Source organism: Mastigoproctus giganteus, chromosome 6 (genome assembly GCF_048544385.1).
Source record: "Mastigoproctus giganteus isolate SK-2022 chromosome 6, ASM4854438v1, whole genome shotgun sequence".
Classification (NCBI taxonomy): domain Eukaryota; kingdom Metazoa; phylum Arthropoda; class Arachnida; order Uropygi; family Thelyphonidae; genus Mastigoproctus; species Mastigoproctus giganteus.
Genome location: NC_143580.1, coordinates 28,165,718 through 28,186,508, shown reverse-complemented (window position 1 = coordinate 28,186,508; position 20,791 = coordinate 28,165,718). Strand labels below are relative to the sequence as shown.

The 20,791-nt window shown below is 38.6% G+C and overlaps 1 protein-coding gene across 1 annotated transcript in view; it reads right to left on the bottom strand.

Annotated features, from left to right (window-relative positions):
- eIF3b (eukaryotic translation initiation factor 3 subunit b) overlaps positions 1 to 19,916 on the bottom strand; it is a 255,386-nt gene extending 235,470 nt beyond the window's left edge. Inside the window, exon 1 of the mRNA XM_090375895.1 lies at positions 19,744 to 19,916. Within this exon, the coding sequence (XP_090232021.1) occupies positions 19,744 to 19,885 (142 nt within the window). The 5' untranslated portion in view covers positions 19,886 to 19,916. The remainder of the gene's footprint in view (positions 1 to 19,743) is intronic.
- Positions 19,917 to 20,791: the final 875 nt, after the last annotated feature.

The following is a 20,791-nucleotide window of genomic DNA, read 5'->3' as shown; positions in this document are numbered from 1 at the left end:
CTCTAGGGAACTGGAGGCCAGAAGTTCAGCAAGCTTTAACAGAGAACCAAATGATTTTATAACTGAAAGGAAACTGGAAGAGAAATTGTTTAAGTGAAACATAAGAAAGGCAACTGGAGTGGATAGGATCTATCGAATTATATCAAGGTAGGCAGCAAAGGAAGTAAACTGTTAGTCATAATTTTGAGAGCATCCTTGGATTGAGGAAAAGTCCTCACAGACTGGAGATGAGCAAATGTATCTCCAATTCACAAAGGTGGATGAAATGAGACATGAGTAATTATAGACCTGTTAGTTTAACTTCTGTCCCAGGGAAAATAATGGAGTTACTGGTTAACAAAGTAATGCAAGATCATCTAGAAAAGACTGCAGTTATAGTTCAGACATGGGTTTGTTAATCTTGTCTGACCAATTTGATTGGATAATACAATGCAATCACAGAGGAACTGGATGCAAAAAATAATTCTGATATCATATACTTAGATTTCAGGAAAGCTTCTGATATTTTTGCAAAAAAAAAAAAATACTGTTGTACAAATTGGAGCAGTGTGGCATTAACAGCAAGTTGCTGCTATGGATAAGTTGAGTTTTATATTTGAGTGGGAGAAGACAGAGAGTGGTTATTAATGGGCGCTGCTCTTCGTAGATTAATGTTATTAATGGAGTCTGCCAGGGTTCAGTGCTGGGCCCATTGTCATTTTCTATATTTATCAATGATATTGAAGAAGGTACAGTGGCAGACAAAAAACTGCATCACCTTAAAAAAAGCAATATTTGTAGTGAAACATATAGGATATTGTTTCATTAGTCATTTTGTTTGTTGCAAAGCAAAGGTATTGCATCAGATAACGCTTCTATTGCATCAGATGTTTCTATAAATACGGCGTTGGAAGTGTTGTACATGCTCATTAGTGTCCTGTTTTATGGAAGTGTAAGCATGGCTTCATATCTTCAGTTGACACCAAGAAAAAAAAGTGTAGCTGTTGCTCTGTCCCAGGAAAGGCTTTCTACACGTGCTAACGCTGATAAAATAGGCTGTCACCAGTCACCAGTATCCCAGGTGCTGAAATTAAAGCATGAAACTGGTGATTTGAAGAGAAGACCCGTATCAGGCCATAAGAGAGTGACTACACCTGCCCAAAATCGATATTTGAAACAAGTTATGCCTTCATAATCACCATACTATGTTCCTAATCTAAAAATTGAACTTTGAGATGGCTTCCGGTGAGTTGTTTTGGATAGTTCACGCACTGCTGAAACAAGTGCGCGAACTATCCAAAGATGGATTTTGGGATGTCATCTGCAAAGGGGTGGAGTGAATTAAGTTTATTACCAGAACGGTGAATGCAGAAACCCACACTGCTACCTTGGAGGAGTGCTTGAAACCCGTTATTAGGGATCACCACAAAGACGTCAAAACTGCATTTTTCAACAGTACTCAGCACTGTGCCACACAGCAAAATTGGTAAGTTTTATGCTATTTAGATTTAATGATGAGTTTGTCTTCTTGTCTCACAAGAAGACAAACTCATCATTAAGGCTTAATGACAAGGCTTAAAAAAATACACCAATTAAGGACAAGGCTTAAAAAAATACACCAATGTTTTCTCTCGTTTTTCTCCCTTAAGTTGGAGTCATACCTCAGAAATGCTGGTATTACAGTGTTGGACTGGCCTGACAACAGTCCACATTTGAACCTTATTGAAAATTGCTGGTACATAACGTCGTATAAAATTGCTCAGAAGAAGCCAACAAGTAAGATCCAGCTGCAGGAGAGCATTGTATGGCAAAGATATATTCAGAAGTTGATTAACTCTATGCCAGATCGTTGCAAAGCTGTAATTGCAGCTCGAGGAAGAACAACAAAATATTGAGGACTTATTTTGCTGATTTACAGTACATAATACTATTATGTTAACTTGTCATTTCAGTTTGTACATGTAAATGCAATAAAATGTATGTTTGGTTGTCATGATTGCCATTTGCATGATTTCTCATATTTCCATTAATTTTGCATTTTACCCTTTGGGAAGATACTTATGGCAATTAGGCATATCAGGTGGAGTCTTTTTATTGGATTTCATTCACAGAGATATATATTCCATCTAACAAATGCATTTCGAATGTTTCTGCAACCCATAAATGCAGCGCAAAACACATTATTTGCAAAATTCACAAGTGATGCAGTTTTTTTGTCCGCCACTATATATGAAGCTTAATGTCCAAGTTTACGGATGATACAAAGGTTGGCAGAGTTGTTATTGACAGCATGCTACAGCAACAGGATCTGGAAAGTTAGGCAGATAGGCAGTGGCAACTGAAGTTTAACATTGACAAATGCAAAGTACTACATACAGGTAGCAGTAACCACACAGTAACGTACTTACTCTGTGATACTACACTCAGGGTAGTGGAGAATGAAACAGACTTGAGTAGTGCAGACATGCTGCCAGGACAGCACATGTTGTTTTGTCAATGATATACAGGAATTCTGTTAGCAGGAATAAGGGGGGGGTGATTATCGCTCTGTATAAGACAATAGTCAGGCCGCATCTTGAGTACTGCATGCAGATCTGGAGGCCTCATTTTAGGAAGGATATAGAGCTGCTGGAACAAGTAGAGAGAAGGGCAATGAGATTGTGAGGGGGAACAAAGATGTGCTCTTACCAAGAAAGGAGTTCTGCAAATTACAGCATCTGGAGACTATGCACCTGTGAGGCTGAGATGTTTAAGGCTTTGAATGGTTTGGGAAAGCTCAAGGCCGATGGGATTCTTTCTCTTGCTCAAATTATGCACTTGAGAGAGCATAAATTCAAACTGAGGAAAGATGGTTGTAGAATAGATAAGTGGAAATTTGCTTTTAGCAATTTGTCTTTCCAACAACAGATGGAACAAACTTCCATCTGCAGTGAAAGTTGATAGCTTAAATAAATTCAAGGAAGAATTAGAAAAACTTTTGGATAGTATAGATAGGTGAAATGGAAAGGTTCCCCCCCCATTGGCCGATGCTGTATAAGTTTGCTTTCTTGCATCATATGGCACTACTAATGCCAATATGAAACTTGCAGATTAGTCACTCGTCAGTAACAAGACTTTTCTGAATACCTGTTTCGACAGCAGCATATTAGAGAGACAATGAGAGAAAGCAACACTCTTGATCTGATTATTAGTAGTGACTGTTCAAGCATGAAGAATATCCAAGTAAAGGAACCAATAAGTTGCAGTGATCACAATATATTTGTGGGAGCTACTTAAAATATATAACTACTCTCAGGGTGAAGGGATTTTGCTTTTATAAAGGTGATCAGAATTGTTGTACACAATTTTTAAATTCTCTTCAATAGAACTGATGTTATTACCAACTACAAATTCTAAATGCAAAGCAAATACAGAAGCTACTAAGAGATATTGTTCCAGGTTTAGACCTAAATGGATGTCAGATTTAATCTAAAGGATAAGTACCTAAGTGATCAGTGAGGGTAGTTGGAGACTACTTGAATTTATTGTAGGTTTCTGTCTCACATGCAGTTTTCTTCCTTGCTACTAATCTTAATTCATCTGACTTCCATTTAGGTCTAAACCTGGAACAAACATACCACACCACAGCCACACCATGGAGAAGTACACTCCATGAAGGAATATGGTGGGATATGCTGAGTATAATGAAGTCGTAGCTTATGTCTACAGCTAGCAAATGCAATGTTTGAACATTGCAAAACAAAAAAAAAAAAAAAACTTAAAAAACAAAGGAACTTTGTTTTCTTAATTACGGGTTCAAAAGAATGTGTAATTAATAAAACAATTAATATAATCAATTAATATTACAAGTTGAAACGAACCAATCAGTAAAGTTCAGCACACATCCTTAGCTTCTTAGAGTTGATGGTTAAACCCTTACTGCTAACCTTAGAGCCAGTTCCAGCAACAGCACAATTAGATATTTGGATGCATCAAGTTATGTATGATCCTTAGTTAACCTCCATTAACAATAACTATATAATATAGGTATAGATACACCATAGTTAACCCATAAATTTGGACTACGTAAGTAGTGTAAATGGCATCGTTTTAATTGAATCTTATATTGTGGTTTGCCTTCACAACGAGATAGCGGGTATTGCACTACTTCAAATAAATAACGCTTCTCTAGTAGAGAAGACTATTGTTATTTATTTTCAGGGGATACCACCACCCAGACGATCGTTTCGAAGCTTTTTGGCTTCATCATCAGTGAGTGGGCAGGTACCCTGGTAATGCAACATGCTATCACAGTTGCAAAGTTATTTCCACAATACGAGAGATGCCAAATGGTTCGAAACGATCGTCTGGATGGTGGTATCCCTTGAAAATATATAACAGTAGTCTTCTCTACTAGAGAAGCATTATTTATTTGAAGTAGTGCAATACCTGCTATCTCGTATACATTGTAAAATAATGTATACACCATTTGGCTATCTCGTTGTGAAGGCAAACCACAATATGAGATTCAATTAAAACGATGCTATTTACACTACTTACGTAGTCCAAATTTACGGGTTAACTATGGTGTATCTACACCGATATTATATAGTTAATTACCAAAACCCATAAGAATTATGCCTTGTGCATTTCATTTTCAAATACATTAATAATAACATAACAAACCTAGCAATTTCAAAGCTGTAAACATCTAAAGCAACTAATGTAAACAGGGTGTGGCAGAAAGCACACAGTCACAATTAGCAGTCTGTTTAGCACAGTCAGCAGCTGCAATGAGTTTAATGTATGGCTAGTGCTTCTATCCTGACTTGATAGTATCAACAATTCACTCTTGGTATTTTCTTTATTGCTAGTGAAATGAATTAAGTGTCCTTGTTATGATTCAACTCCTCTTTGTTATTGTCAATACTGGCTTCATATATGTCAGTACATTAAGAAAACTTCAGAAGTGCTATCAGTGATTTTGGTACAGATGAATCACCAAGATATGGCAATCCATTATGGCACTGCCCATTTCCAGCTATTTAAAAAAAAAGGGGGGGCAATTTTCCAACTATTTTAAAAAAATGGGATATATATGGCAAACCACCTAAGAAGAAATGACAAACATTGTTGTCAAATGAGGCAATTTGCTCAAACAGCATGTCAGAGCTGATTGCGAAAAGTAGAGATTTCATATGAAGCCAAAATTTTTTTTTATTTCACTCCAATCACAAAGAAATCTGCAAGAGGCTCACAGTACTGTCTACGTGATATTTAAATTATGACTGTTTAACCTTTTTCTTATATACTGTATTTCTTGACAGGATCGCTTTCATTCTTGTAATTTATCCTTTGTGTGTATGCCTAAAAGTCACTTCATTTTTAAATGTTTTACAAAATTTACTGTTGCAGCTGTTGAATCTCTTATAATTTTACCTGAAGGTTGAATCAACTAATAAATTGTTTTAATGTGATATCCAGTGCAATACTGAACTCCAAATACTTACAAGAGTTTTCCATTCAATATGGTAAGTTTAGTTAAGGAAACTGTACAGATAATATTCTGCAATGATAAAACTCATGTTCAATCTCAACATCTGCAATTGATTTTTGCTTATTTTGTTTTTGAAGTTTGAGGAGGGCAGTGAGATATGTCATTCTATTGAAAGCAAATTACTTTTGTCTCTTTACACAATGTCTGAGATCATTATGATAATAGTCATGAAAAATAATTCACTTGATTTTAAATGTAATCCGAATAAGTATTAAACATTTAAAAAGTAGGCTTGTAACTGTACAGAAACTGCAACTGAGATATTAAATAATAACTACCACATATATAGTAGCAGGCACATAAATTGAATCACTAAATTTTCTCAAAAAATAAGCATTACAATTGAAATAATTGTCCCTATAGCCTCAAATTTGTTATACACTGATATAAAATGTTTATGTATTTTACTGAAAATAAAATAAATTAAAGAAAAAACTGCTTTAGGCACATTTATTTACAAATAATCATAGAAATACACTGCAGGCCATATGAATGCCTTTTCACTGTAACCTATATATGAAATTAACATTAAGTAATAGGATGAAAAAAATATATATATCAGTAGCAAGCAAATACGGTGGTGATACCGTTAAGCCTTCTTTATAACAAATGTAAGTATTTTATTGGACCACCATGAGCTTTAATTAAAAACTTGCACCTGTGTGACACAGAGTGTATCAGATTCTTGACATAACCACTGCTCATGGTATCGTGAATAACTGTTTCTTTCAATGTTATCTTTGCTTGATGGCTTTTCAGCAGCAAATTTCTATCCCATAACAGTTCTGTAGCAGTTTTTATTTGGGTTCAAATCAAGACTATTTCCTGCCCACGATAAGGATCAGATATTGCAGTCTTGTACAAACTAATTCACCTAAAAAAAAAAAAAAAAAAAAAGATAAAAAGATAAAAAGTTAAAATTAGCATACTAGAAATTGTATTAAGTGGTTATGTAATATTTTACTAACATTATGTGCAGTGGCAAAGCACAGTCATGTTAGACAGCACAATTTTCTTCTCTCTGAAAGAGGTCTCTCACAATGGATGGGAGTTTTTATATATTAAGCATTTAGGTACTTTTTAATGTACATTGTGAGTTAAACACCACAACAAAATACAATTATAATTAAAAGTATAATTGTACTTTCTTAAAGTATGAAGTAAAATAATATTATTATTGCCTATATGGTACAAGGAAGTCTGAGGCTTATTTTTTTCAGGCACCGGCCAAAAGAAATCCGAGTTACTCACACACACACACACACAGAGAGAGAGAGAGAGAGAGAGAGAGAGAGAGAGAGAGAGAGAGAGAGAGAGAGAGAGAGAGAGAGAGAGAGAGAGAGAGAGAGAGAGAGAGAGAGAGAGAGAGAGGGGGGGGGGATCACCAAGAAAGAGAAGAATGATGATATCCAGCTCAGGACCCTGGGTGATGTGAGCCACTGGGGTTAATATAATTACTTTCACTGAATGTCGTAAAAAATACAAAAAAAACTTCATAAAAAATGTAATGTATTTAAAGTGCCAAGTAGAACAGTATTTTCTGTTTTCATTTTGATTAATTTTTTGTTAAGAGCATAACAAATGCCAGATGAACAAATTATTTATTGTTATTTGGGTTTTTTTTTAGAAGCATTAGCAACTAAGGCCATATTGCTCCGGGAATATGCGGTGGTCATTCCCTGACCTTTCCGCATCCTCCGTATTTGGTGGTGACAGGCTCGAACCCTGGTCTAAATCAAGAAGTGTGTGCTACGCACTGCTGCTCCTTCCCACCTGGCTACGGAGGCACCCAGATGAACAAAACTGTATCTCTATGTAATTCCAATATGTCATCTATAAGATGCAAGCAAGAGGTATCTAATCTTGCCATAGAGCTTTGGTTTCACCAGCTAAACATGACCAGGTGACAAAAATATAAACATTCATGTTGCATCTATCAGATACCATGCAAGTATGTTTCAATCCAGGGGGATTAGTGAGCTTGAAAATTCCAAAAAATATGACAAAAATTAGCTTTATTATTGTTTCCATCATTTATTATTATTTTTTTCAGTACTTTTAAATCGAGTTTAGCAAATCATAATTAACTGATCACTGTTATCAATTCAGTAAAACGCTAAAAATCGATTTTGTAATTAATTGTAAAGTTGTGTCTCATAGATGCCATGTGAGCATCATTATCAAATTCAGGGTGTGAGCGAAGTATATTAAGTACAAATTCCAAATGCAACATAATGAAGTACTAAATAGAAATAATCCAAATGTTAGTAGTAAAGGTACTTGTATACATAGTTAAGTACATTCCCAGCTTTCATTGAACTATGGATTAACTGAACTGTATGGTTTCGAAGAAGCACTCTTTATTATATACAGCAGGCACATTGCTGTAAACAACTCCCTTCATGGCTACAAGCCAGGGGCTTACATAAAAGAAATTACACAGCATAATAAACAAAGGTGGAAAAAAAAAAAAAAAAAAAACAGCATTATGACTACAGAAAGGTTTGAACACTGGAGTGATGGATCCATGGCAGTGATGGATAGGTCCTCGAGAGCAGGTTCTAGTGTCCTCTGACATGGTCCTGGGAAGGAAGTTGACCAAGTACTTTCTGCCTATATTTCTTATCAATTTAAAATTTGTAGAGGTCGCCATCCAAGGAGTGTATGTCTTGCAGAATTTGCATGGGTAGGAACCAATCAGATAACTTTAACTAGTTTGGAATGGCCTGAAGGATTGGATTAAGGCAATGGTCAGGCCACACCTTTCGTACTGTATACAGGTCTGGTGGCCTCATTTCAAGAAGGATGTAGAGCTGCTGGAAAGAGTACAGAGAAGGGCAACAAGATTAGTGAATGGAACAAAGGGTTGCTCTTACGAAGAAAGGTTGAAGTTTTGCAAATTACAGTGTCTGGAGACTAGGCACCGGCGAGGTGATCTGACAGAAGTGTATAAAGCCTTGAATGGTTTGAGCATGCTCAATACTGATGGGATTCTTCCTCTTGCTCAGAATAATCACCTGAGAGGGCATAAATTCAGATTGAGGAAAGACAGATGTAGGATAGATGTGTGGAAATTTGCCTTTAGCCAGCGGGTAGTTGGTTGGTGGAACAGACTTTCATCCCTTGTTGTGGAAGTTGATAGCCTAAATAAATTTAAGGCTCAGCTGGATAGGTATTTCGAACGAACAGAGGGGTGAAATGGAAGTGGTTTTTTTTTTTTTTTTGGCTGATGCTGCATAAGCTTGCTTTCTTGCATCATATGCCTCTACTAATGCTAATTAGCCCTAAGGCTTGGGACCAGGATCCTCCAACTGCAGTTAGCCCAGAAATCTGGTACTGAAATAATGCCGACCATCATTTTGATGGCAAAGACGAGTCTTCTCTCATGAATGATGGTAGGAAGGTGTCTGATATTGAGAACTGCTGTCATCTGGGTGGTCCTTGGTGCAGGGGGGGGGGAGCCGAAATTTCGGTATGACCCACTTCAGTAGCCAGAATTCCCCCGCGAAAATCAGTCTAAGCTGGGTCACAGCAGTTGAAGTCCAGACTTCGGCACCAGAGTATGACCGGACAAACACGTCTTAATATATCTGCACCTAACAGTCTGGTCATGGACGTGTATAAGTTGTTGTTCAATCATCCACTGGAGTCGACAGAACTATTTGCGAGTGGTCAATGTGCGGTACAAAGGAGAGCTTTTGATCAAAATTAACACCCAGATCTGTATGTTGTTGGATGGCAGAAATCGCAGATACTCTTAAAATGTGCTGCACTATTGTTGGGTCCGTTTGAGAGAGAAAGTCAAATGTTTTGACTTCTCAGGATTGATGTGAAGTCCGAAACCGGAGAGGAAGGCCTCAAGGTTCCGGATTTTCTGAAGGATTAAGGCATTGATGTATTCAACAGTCTCCGGGGCTGATGGGAGTAAACAGTTTTGTGTCATCGGTAAAGGTGATGATATCAGTTTGGCCCGTCATGAAAAGCACGAGAACAAGATTCTGGACAGGACCCCGCCTGTCCAGAATCTTGTTCTCAGCTTGTGGGACTCCAGCTGTAAAGTTCTGGTGTAGCGCAGATTGCCATCGCGAACAATAATGGTCCTGTTCTCAAGCATTGTCTGAATAAACAAGAGCACGTCTCCACCAATGAGATAATACTCACATAGTAACCTTGCCAATGCGTAAATGGATATGAAATCAAATGCTGCCTGGACATCAATATACGTAACGGTGATTTCCGAACCGTGGTCAAATGTCTCGAGGATCTTGGTAGTGGTGGTGACTAGATTTGCAGCAGTGGATCTTGACCAGGTAGCATAGTGGATCTGAGGTAGCTGTTGTGGCATAATTTGGATGGTTAATGTTCTCAGAAGAGATTTCTCAAAGAGCTTTAATAGGCTTGATGCAGAGGAAATTGGACGGAAGTGATGGGCTGAGAAGCAGAGCGTATTTTCGGCAGCATTCTTACTAGACATGCCACAAAGGAGGGAAAAATTTTTGATTAAGGATCTTGTTAAATAACGACAGGATAGGATCAACAATATGCATACTGAGGCATTTCAGCATAAACTGAGGAATTCTGTCATCACCAGATGGAGCCATAGGTGCTAAGCTATTAATTGTGTCGATCAGCTGGTATTTGGTGAGTTGAACTGAATTTAAGGGGTCTGTCGAAATCAGATTGATTGGGAATTACATTAGTGTAGTGGATTCTGGCTGAGCGGCGAATCCAGTTATATGGTTGAGCCAACTGCCCATACTGAGTAAGTCAATGGCGTCCTCTGATTGGATTCTATGGAAGGGCTTCCCCTTATTTAGGGTAGCCGCTAGGTGACGTTTTATCGCCTCCCTCTTGTCCCGAATAAAAAGTGCCCTAGCTCGGGAGAAGGCAGTTCTGTCTGAGGGTGAGCCGGAGTTTTTCCACTTTTTGTGCATGTCCTGTTAACATGGAAGCTTCCAGAGACTTTTGGATTCCACCAGGCCTTTGAATGCGCTGTGATGGTTAGTTTCTTCATTGCAACATAGAGAAACAGTGGCTATCCATCTTATCATCAGGTCAATACCGAGTTCAGGGTTGCTATTTGTACAAAGAGAATGATGGGGTTATGATCAGACTATGTTGTTTATAGGGTTTTGATTAGCCACACAATTTGCTGACATGAACGCAAGGTCTAATGTGCTTTCGCCCCTTGTGGGTGGTGTGCTAACCAGTTTGAGACCTAATATACCTAGGTGCCGACTCAGTCTCCTCTTGAGGTTCCTGAGTATTCAGGAGATTGAAATTCCCACACACATGTTTCAGTGATGAATGGAGATAGTTAAGCAGCCAACTGAGGAGTTCATCAACTACTTGTGCATCTGGAACCGGTGGGATATACACTGCAACAATGTCGAGAGAATTGTTCTTCTGGCTGTTATTGTTTTCAGGTTTTAGTGTAACTAGAACTGCCTCGAAAGAGTCAGACTGGCTTGATACTGAGTGGAGGATAGAAAATATCTGCTCATTGAAAAAATTGCAACACCTCCTCCTCCCCTCCAGTTTTCTCTAGATGTGCACATCATCTGATACCTTGCAGGCCAAGTAGAGGAAAGTGTTTCTTTATGTTACTTCTTGGTAATCCTGCTCATATTGTGCACAAATTAAATAGGTATTTTACATCTACATTCACATGAGGAATTCTTTAGGGAAGGGAATGCAAAAAGTTTATCAAAATCTAATAAGGAACTAAATGACTTTCTGATAGCTGAAAGTAAAGTTGAGGTTTTGTTGTTTGTTATTTGGATTTTAGGAGCATTAGCAACTAAGGCCATATTGCTCCGGGGATATGCGGTGGTCATTCCCTGACCTTTCCGCATCCTCCGTATTCGGTGGTCACGGGCTCGAACCCCGGTCTAATCAAGAAGCGTGTGCTACGCACTGCTGCTCCTGCCCACCTGGCTACGGAGGCGCCTGAGTTGAGGTGAAATTATTGAGGATGGACATAAAAAAGGCAACTGAGGCAGATGGAATCTATTGAATTATATTAAGGGAGGCAGCAAAGGATATTAGCAAACCCTTAGACATAATGAAGAGAGCATCCTTGGATACAGGAGAGGTACTTATGGACTGGAGAAGTGCAAATATATCACCAATTCATAAAAGGCACAACATGAGTAATTACAGACCTGTCAGCTTAAGTCTGTTCCAGGGAAAACAGCAGAATCACTGGTTAAAGAATTAATGCAAGACCATTTGGACAGGTATGCAATTATACTGCAATCACTGCATGGATTTGTCTTGTCCAACCAATCTGATAGGTTACTACAATACAGTGACTGAGGAACTGGATGAAAAATACAATTTTGACATCATATACTTAGATTTCAGGAAGGCTTTTGATACTGTTGCATAGAAAAGACTACTATACAAACAGGAGCAATGTGGCATTAAGGGCAGGTTACTGCTACGGATAAAGGAATGGTAAAGTGGAAGAAGACAGACAGTGGTTATCAATGGGCACTAAATTAGCATTAGAATTAGTAGAGGCATTTGATGCAAGAAAGCAAGCTATGCAGCATCAGCCAAAAAAAAAAAAAAATAAATAAAATAAATAAATAAATAAAAAATAACCACTTCCACTTAACCCCTCTGTTCGTTCAAAATACCTGTCCAGCTGAGCCTTAAACTTATTTAGGCTATCAACTTCCACGACAAGGGATGGAAGTCTGTTCCACCAACCAACCACCCGCTGGCTAAAGGCAAATTTCCTCACGTCTATCCTACATCTGCCTTTCCTCAATTTGAATTTATGCCCTCTCAGGTGATTATTGAGCAAGAGGAAGAATCCCATCAGCATTGAGCATGCTCAAACCATTCAAGGCTTTATACACTTCTATCAGATCACCTCGCTGGTGCCTAGTCTCCAGACACTGTAATTTGCAAAACTTAAGCCTTTCTTCGTAAGAGCACCCCTTTGTTCCATTCACCAATCTTGTTGCCCTTCTCTGTACTCGTTCCAGCATCTCTACATCCTTCTTGAAATGAGGCCTCCAGACCTGTATACAGTACTCTAGGTGTGGCCTGACCATTGCCTTATACAAGAGAATAATCACCTCTTTATCCCTGCTAGAAAAATTCCTATATATCATCGACAATACACCATGAGCTACTCTTGCAGCCCGTCTGCACTGCTCAGAAAACTCCATATCTGCCTGCACAACCACCCCCAGGTCCCTTTCATTCTCTACCACTGTCAGTGTAGTACCACAGAGTTGATACGTTGCTCTGAGGTTGCTGTTTCCCATATGTAGTACTTTACATTTGTCAATGTTAAACTTCATTTGCCACCTCTCAGCCCATCTGCTCAACCTTTCCAGATCCTGTTGCAGTAGCATAGTGTCAGTAGTGTCCTTGACAACCCTGCCAACCTTCGTATCGTCTGCAAACTTGGACATTAAGCTTGATATACCATCATCAATATCATTTATAAATACAGAAAACAATAATGGACCCAATACTGAACCCTGAGGGACTCGACTAATAACATTAGTCCACGATGAGCAGTGTCCATTGATTACCACTCTCTGTCTTCTCCCCCTCAACCACCCCTTTATCCATAGCAGCAATTTGCCTCCAATGCCACACTGCTTCAATTTGTGCAGCAGTCTTCCATGTGCAACAGTATCAAAAGCCTTTCTAAGATCCAAGTATATAATATCAAAGTTATTCCCTGCATCCAGTTCTTTTGTGACTGCATCACAGTATCCAATCAAATTGGTCAGGCAAGACTTCCCCTTAACAAAACCATGCTGTGTCTGAGTTATAACTGAAGTCTTGTCTAGATGATCCTGCAGTGCTTCTTTAACCAGTGCCTCCATTAATTTTCCGGGAACAGAAGTTAAACTAACAGGTCTATAATTACTTGTGTCGCCTTTTGATCCACCTTTGTGAATTGGGGTCACATTTGCACATCTCCAGTCCATGGGTACTTCCCCTGAGTCGAAGGAAGTTCTCATAATTATGGCTAAGGGTTTGCTTACTTCCTTTGCTGCCTCCTTTAATATAACTGGATAGATCCCATCCACCCCCAGGTGCCTTTCTTGTATTTATCTTCAACAATTTCTCCTCCACTTTACTCTCAGTTATTACAAGATTCTCTAGCTTACTGCCAGAGTTGAATACACCTCTGGCATTCCCCTCGCTGAATAACTCCTCATGTGTGAATGTTGATGCAAAATATTCATTTAGTTTGTTAGCTACCTGAGCAGGATCATCAACAGTTGACCCGTCGCTATCAAGTGGACCAATCTGATTCATCCCCTTCCTTCTAGAGTTTACATAAGTAAAGAACTCTTTGCATCCCTTGCCAAAGATTTTTCGTAATCTGCTTTCGCCTGCCTAACCTCCTTTGTAACTTGGTTACAGATCAACTTGTATCTATCATAGGGGCACCTACGAGGCATTCTGATTGAGGCCTTTAAAGCCCTGAATGGACTGAGTATACTGAATGTTAATGGTTTTTTTCCACTTGCTGAGACTACACATGAGGAGTATAAGGCCATGGTTTGGCCACATCTTGAGTACTGTATACAGGTCTGGAGGTCTCACTTTAGGAAAGATGTATATCTGCTGGAACGAGTCAAGAGAAGGGAGATGAGATTGGTGAGGAGAAAAAAGGTGGTGCTCTTACCAAGAAAGGCTTCAGTTCTTGAGGTCTTTAAAGCCTTGAATGGACTGAGTATACTGAATGTTAATGGTTTTTTCCCACTTGCTGAGACTACACATGAGGGGCATAAATTAAAATTTAATAAATTCAAGTTGAGGATGGTTTTGGGATAGATGTGCAGAGGTCGGCCTTCAGCCAGTGGGTGGTTGATTATTGGAACAGCCTTCCATCTGTTGTTGGGGAAGTGGATGGGTTGAATAAATTCAAGAGAGAACTAGACAAATTCTTGGAGTGTACAGATGGGTGAACTGTTTTTTTTTTGTTTTTTTTTTGGATGATGTTATATAAGCTTGCTTTCTTGCATCATCTGCCATTACTACTACTACTCTTGAGCAGTCACCTAAATACAGTAAAAGTGACAATATAAATGAAAATATCATGTGCCTCCTATAATGTAAGGTTTTTAATGTTAGTAATGAAACCTCATAAAAACAAGTAATTACACAAAGGGAGTGGAGAGACTCTGTTAGAGATGAGCCATTAATTAACCTAATTGCCCTCTTCTGAATGGAATCTAGGAGCCTAAAAGAGGTTTTGGGGGCACCACCCCAGATGTGGGAACAGTATTCCATGGTAGGGCAGATTTGCGATTTGTACAGAGTGAAAAGCTGTTTGGAAGAAAAGTAATGCCAAGAGCAAAAGTGAAAACCAAGTTTTTTAGATGCAGAGGAAGCAATATTTGTAATGTGCTTGTGCCAAGTAAGATTAGGTGTAAGGGTAATCCCTCAAAAGAGATATATCATTTTGCCTAGAAATCAGAGTGTCACCAAAGATAAGCATAGGAGCAGAAGAATCCTTTTTGTGAGATATAAGACAAGACTGAGTTTTAGAAGGATTGAAATCAAATAAGTTGTCTTTGCCCTACTGGAGAACTACCTGGAGTTGAGCATTTAAGGAACTGGTAGCGGATATTTGAAAAGTTAAGCTGATTCAGTAGGGCAAGGTTTCTCAAAATGGAAAGTGGAATGCAATGTGCTATCATTGGCAAAACTGTGTATAGGATTTCCAGTCAATGGAAGGTCATTAATATACAAGAGGAAAAGAGTGGGGGGAAAGAACTGAACCTTGGTGAACACCAGCATTAGTGGAGAAGTTAAAAGACAGAGAGCCATCTATCCTCACCCTTAGTGAGTGATCAGAGAGAAAACTGGATAACCAATTACAAAAAACAGTTGGCAAACAATAAGATGGAAGCTTGTTTAGAAGACCTTTATGACAAACACAATCAAAAGCCTTTGAGATCTCTAGAGCAACTGCTTGTTTTCACCGAACTTTTCCATTAAATTTGTCCATAAATGGGTAACATAAGCCAGAATATCACCAGCGGATCGACACTGACAGAATCCATACTGGCAATCATTGATCAGATGGAAGTTTTCTAGGTACATTAAGAGTTGGCAGTTAATTGTTTTCTCTATTACTTTAGAAAGAGTTGAAGTAATTGCAATGGGACAATAATTGGATGGGAGGGATTTGTCACCCTTTTTTTAGGAACTGGCTGGATATGAGCAAATTTCCAAGCAGAAGGAAAAACACCTTTGGAATAAGAAAGTGAAAAAAGGCGGCAAAGTATAGGAGTAAGTTCAGGAGCACAGGTTTTGAGAGCAAGTGGAGAAATACCATTGGGACCTGGCACTTTCTTAGCATCAAGATTCGTCAAAATCCTTCTGACATCCTTTTGACGGAAGACCACATGGGGCATTGAATGGAGCGGGTTGGGAATGGTGGGAGGTGTTTTACCAAGATCATTAATACACGAGTTGGAAGAAAAATGTGATGCTAGCAGGTCAGCTCTATCCTTGGCCGAAGTGAAAACAGAACCATCTGGTCTTGACAGAGGTGGGAGCAGAGATGGGCAAAAGTTGTGGCCAATAGCTTTATGAGGTTGGCAAGATGACAATATGAGGTTGGCAAGAGACCAGAATGCTTGGCTATCATTAGGGCAAGTTTTCTACTTTTAGCCTGTTCAAAATTTAGTTTGGACTGATTAATAACTGCTTTACAATTGTTGCGAGCTTTGTTGTAGGCAGAAAATGAAACTGAAGAATTGGAAACAAGCCAAATACGATATGCAACGTTCTTCTCTTGAAGAGCCTTAGCATATTTATTGGAAAACCAAGGTTTAGATAAAGGTTGAGATTTTAAAGTGGAGCGTGGAATAAAGGATTCCATTCTACAAGAATAATTTCACTGACTTGATCTGAGCAAACGTCGACATCAGAAGTTTTGAAACAGTAATCCAACCAAGGAAAAGAAATCTTGCAAGTCATCCCATTTTGCATTCTTGTAATGACAAAGAATACGAGGTTGGGAATAGCCACGAGATAACGGCTCCATTGGAGAAGAGACAATCACCAAGTTGTAATCTGAGGTGCCTGAAGGACCTCTCACTTCAACTGTATACTTAGAAGGGTTGTTTGTGAGAAAAAGATCAAGCATGTTAGCTGTATGGTTAGGTTGTCCAGTATTCTTGTAGATAAATGAACAATCTGTGCAAGGTCATTAAAAATTGCAAAAGCCTCAGCATCTCGACCAGCTGGGTCGGAGTGACTAGAAAATGGAAGCCTGCTGGAGATGTGAACATTAAAATCACCAAGGAAAATTACTTCACTGTTAGGAAAGTTGTACTGGAGAAAGTTAAGTTGCAGAGAGAGGAAGTCGAAGAGCTCCAAGTGATTAGTGGACTTGGGAGAACGGTAGAAAAAACACATGAATTTGACACAATGAGGTAGAGATTTTAAGCCAGAGAAGATCGAAAAGAGGAGATTTCAAATTACCAAGTCTCTGACAGTGAGTATGAGAACGGACATATGCACAAGTACCACCTTTGAGGCAAAAGGAATCATACAGCAAATAATTTGGGCAATTGAGATAGCAGTAGTTGAATCAACTGATAACTGAGATTCTGTCAGAAAGAGTACATGGGGTTTGGCAGACTGCAAGTGGAAATGGGCGTCGTTGAGATTAGAATTGAGACCACGTATATTTGTGAAATGAACTAGAAAGTGCTTGTTCCAATGCTCCAATTAGAAAATTTTATCAACGGGAAATCTGATATTTAAACACAAAAACAATCAATAAATACATTTCTTGTCAAAAGCTTATCAGACACAGGCACACATTATGTCCCTTTTCTCAATGGTTCTGACATTTAGATGCTTTTACTAATAACATTGCTTGAAAATCGATTGTAATCAGCAATAACTATCTTAATATTTTAGGAAAGATTTTTTGAAGCTTGGAAACCAGACTGTTTTGTATAATTTTAAAACAGCAAACTTAGACTATGTATATAAAGTGCTTAGCATCATAATACACAGCCATTTCTGAATAAACAGAAAATTTTTAAGGTTTAGTCTAAACAGCAAACTTACTAACTGGAATAGCATTCAGGTCCAATATAAGTGCTGATTCATTTGAAAAACTCGATGGGTTCCTTGTGTGGTTTTACCTTCATATCAGGCAACCAATGGCAGATTTTGGAAGTAATTATTGTCCTATTGTCCCATTCATCACAGTTACCAATTTTCACACAGCATGTATTTATTATTAGCATTATCAGAGACATCAGAGAGCATTATCTTGCAGGCCGTCTGCACTGCTCAGAAAACTTCATATCTGCCTGCACAATTACCCCAGATCCTTTTCATTCTCTACCACTGTCAGTGTAGTACCACAGAGTTGATACGTTTCTCTGGGGTTACTGCTTCCCATATGTAGTACTTTATATTTGTCAATGTTAAACTTCATTTGCCACCTCTCAGCCCATCTGCTCAACTTTTCTAGATCCTGTTGCAGCAGCGTACTGTCATTAGTGTCCTTAACAACCCTGCCAATCTTTGTATCATCTGCAAACTTGGACATTAAGCCTGATATACCATCATCAATATCATTTACAAATACAGAAAACAACAATTGACCCAACACTGAATCCTGGGCGACTCCACTAATAACATTAGTCCACAAAGAGCAGTGTCCATTGATTACCACTCTGTCTTCTCCCACTCAACCATCCCTTTATCCATAGCAGCAATTTTCCTCCAGTGCCACACTGCTCCAATTTGTGCAGCAGTCTTCAATGCGCAACAGTATCAAAAGCCTTTCTAAGATCCAAATATATATCAGAGTTATTCCCTGCATCCAGTTGCTTTGTTACTACATCATAGTATCCAATCAAACTGGTCAGACAAGACTTCCCCTTAACAAACCCATGCTGTATCCGAGCAATAACTGAAGTCTTGTCTAGATGATCCTTCAGTGCTTCTTTAACCAGTGCCTCCATTAATTTCCCTGGAACAGAAGTTAAACTAACAGGTCTATAATTACTTGTGTCGCCCTTTGATCCTCCTTTGTGAATTGGGGCACATTTGCACATCTCCAGTCCATGGGTACCTCCCCTGAGTCCAAGGAAGCTCTTATAATTATGGCTATGGGTTTTCTTACTTCCTTTGCTACCTCCTCTAATATAACTGGATAGATCTCATCCACCCCAGGTGACTTTCTTATATTTATCTTCAACAATTTCTCCTCCACTTTCCTCTCAGTTATTACAAAATCATCTAGCTCACTGTCTGAGTTTAGTTCACCTCTGGCATTCCTCTCCCTGAATAACTCCTCCTGTGCGAATGTAGATGCAAAATACTCATTTAGTTTGTTAGCCACCTGAGCAGGATCATCAACAGTTGAACCATCGATAACCAGTGGATCAATCTGATTCATCCCCTTCCCTTCTAGAGTTTACATAGGTAAAGAACGCTTTTCTGTTTTTCTTTGCATCCTTTGCCAAGGATTTCTCAGCCTTTGCCTGCCTAACCTCCTTTGTGATTTGATTACAGACCAGCTTATGCTATCATAGGCTTCCATGTCACCCATTAATTTATGTGTATCCCATGCATTTTTCTTCTCTGCCACATGTCTCATTAGTTCATCTGACATCCATTTAAGCCTAAACCTTGAACAATATTTCTTAGTTGGTATGTAAAGCTTAGTAGCTTCCACGATTAATTCTTTGAACGGTCCACCATTCTCTTCTTTGGTAGGCTAACAACACATTAAGAACCATACCAAACAAACATTCATTTCAGCGAAAATTTTAACTCCTTGATACGGAGGTGGATTCGTGGTTGGCAATGAGATTTGAGTCAAAATAATGTGACCCAAGTGTGAGCAGCAAATGACTATTTGCATTTTCGTTTCGTCGCTATTAGATCCTATCTATTACACTATTTCAAAGGCGTATAAAATCCGCAATCGAACCTATCTAGTGATTCCAAATTGCCCACATTTTCCTGAAAAACCTGTCATGCAGCTATAATAAAATCTTCATACTAACAACTCGCCTATTCGTACCTAAACCCCAAATAAAAAAAAATAAAAGGAAATCAATCACAAAATATAAAGACCACTATTTCAGAATTTACGTATGGCCACGCAAACATCACTTAAGCCTAACAAAGAGTGCTACACGCCATGAGTATATATACAAACAATATGCTATGAAACATATATTATAAAAATAACCAACCTTCTTCACTGAGATCATCGACGAATCCCTCTGGATCACTAAAATCAGGTTCATCTTCCACGCCGTTCACAATAACGTCATTTCTTCCAATTTCAAGAGTTTTATCTCCGTCTGCTAAACTCATATCACAATCTTCAGCCATCTTGGAAAGCCTCGGGACACATGCTGCCAAAATGAACTCATGTCTTGTGTAATGTTGTAATTGGCACAAATCATACCAGAGGGCACAGTTGTTGTTTTATGTGACTTTATTAATCAAATGAACAATGAGGTTATACCTTAAGGGACCAAGTTTTGCTATCCATAAATTTCTAATTGCATAATTATTATTATTATTATTATTATTAGCCATATGGTGCAAAGAAGCCTGAGGCTTATGCTGCACCAGCTAAAAAAAAATTTCCAAGTTACCCTGAAGAGAGAGAGAGAGAGAGCAAAGTAGAAGGGAATCACCAAGAAAGAGAAGAAAGATGATATCCAGCTCAGAATCCTGGGTGTAAACCCAAGTTTAGCACATCTTATCAAACAGCTGATAATTATAGTCCGATTAGTGGAGAATAACTGATCACTCATATCAACTAAAATCGCTGACTACTTGATTAGAGGCAGCCAAGGGCACACGTAGATAAATTTCAGAGGGATAGACAACAAAATATCCGGTGCGGAACCCTACAGAGTAAAATTTCAAAACAAAGTTCAAAACAATAACTTAAGGCTTTTTTTTAATGGCATAATACATTGGTGTGTAAAACTTAAGGACTAACACTATTTCTAAAGGTTACAACCAAAATATTTACTTAAAGTACTTTTTACTGATGAGAGTAAATTCAGTCTTAGCAGCGATTCTGGACAACAGCTACTCTGGCGAGAGGTTGGCACACGGCGTTACCCCGCAAATATCACTGAAGGGAAATCGATATAGCGGTCAATGTATTCTCGTCTGGGGAGGCGTTATCTTGGATGGACATGCACAACTCCAGATACTGGAAGGCGGTACTGTAACCGGTGCACGCTACTGTACTATTATTATTATATTAGGGTTTCCCCT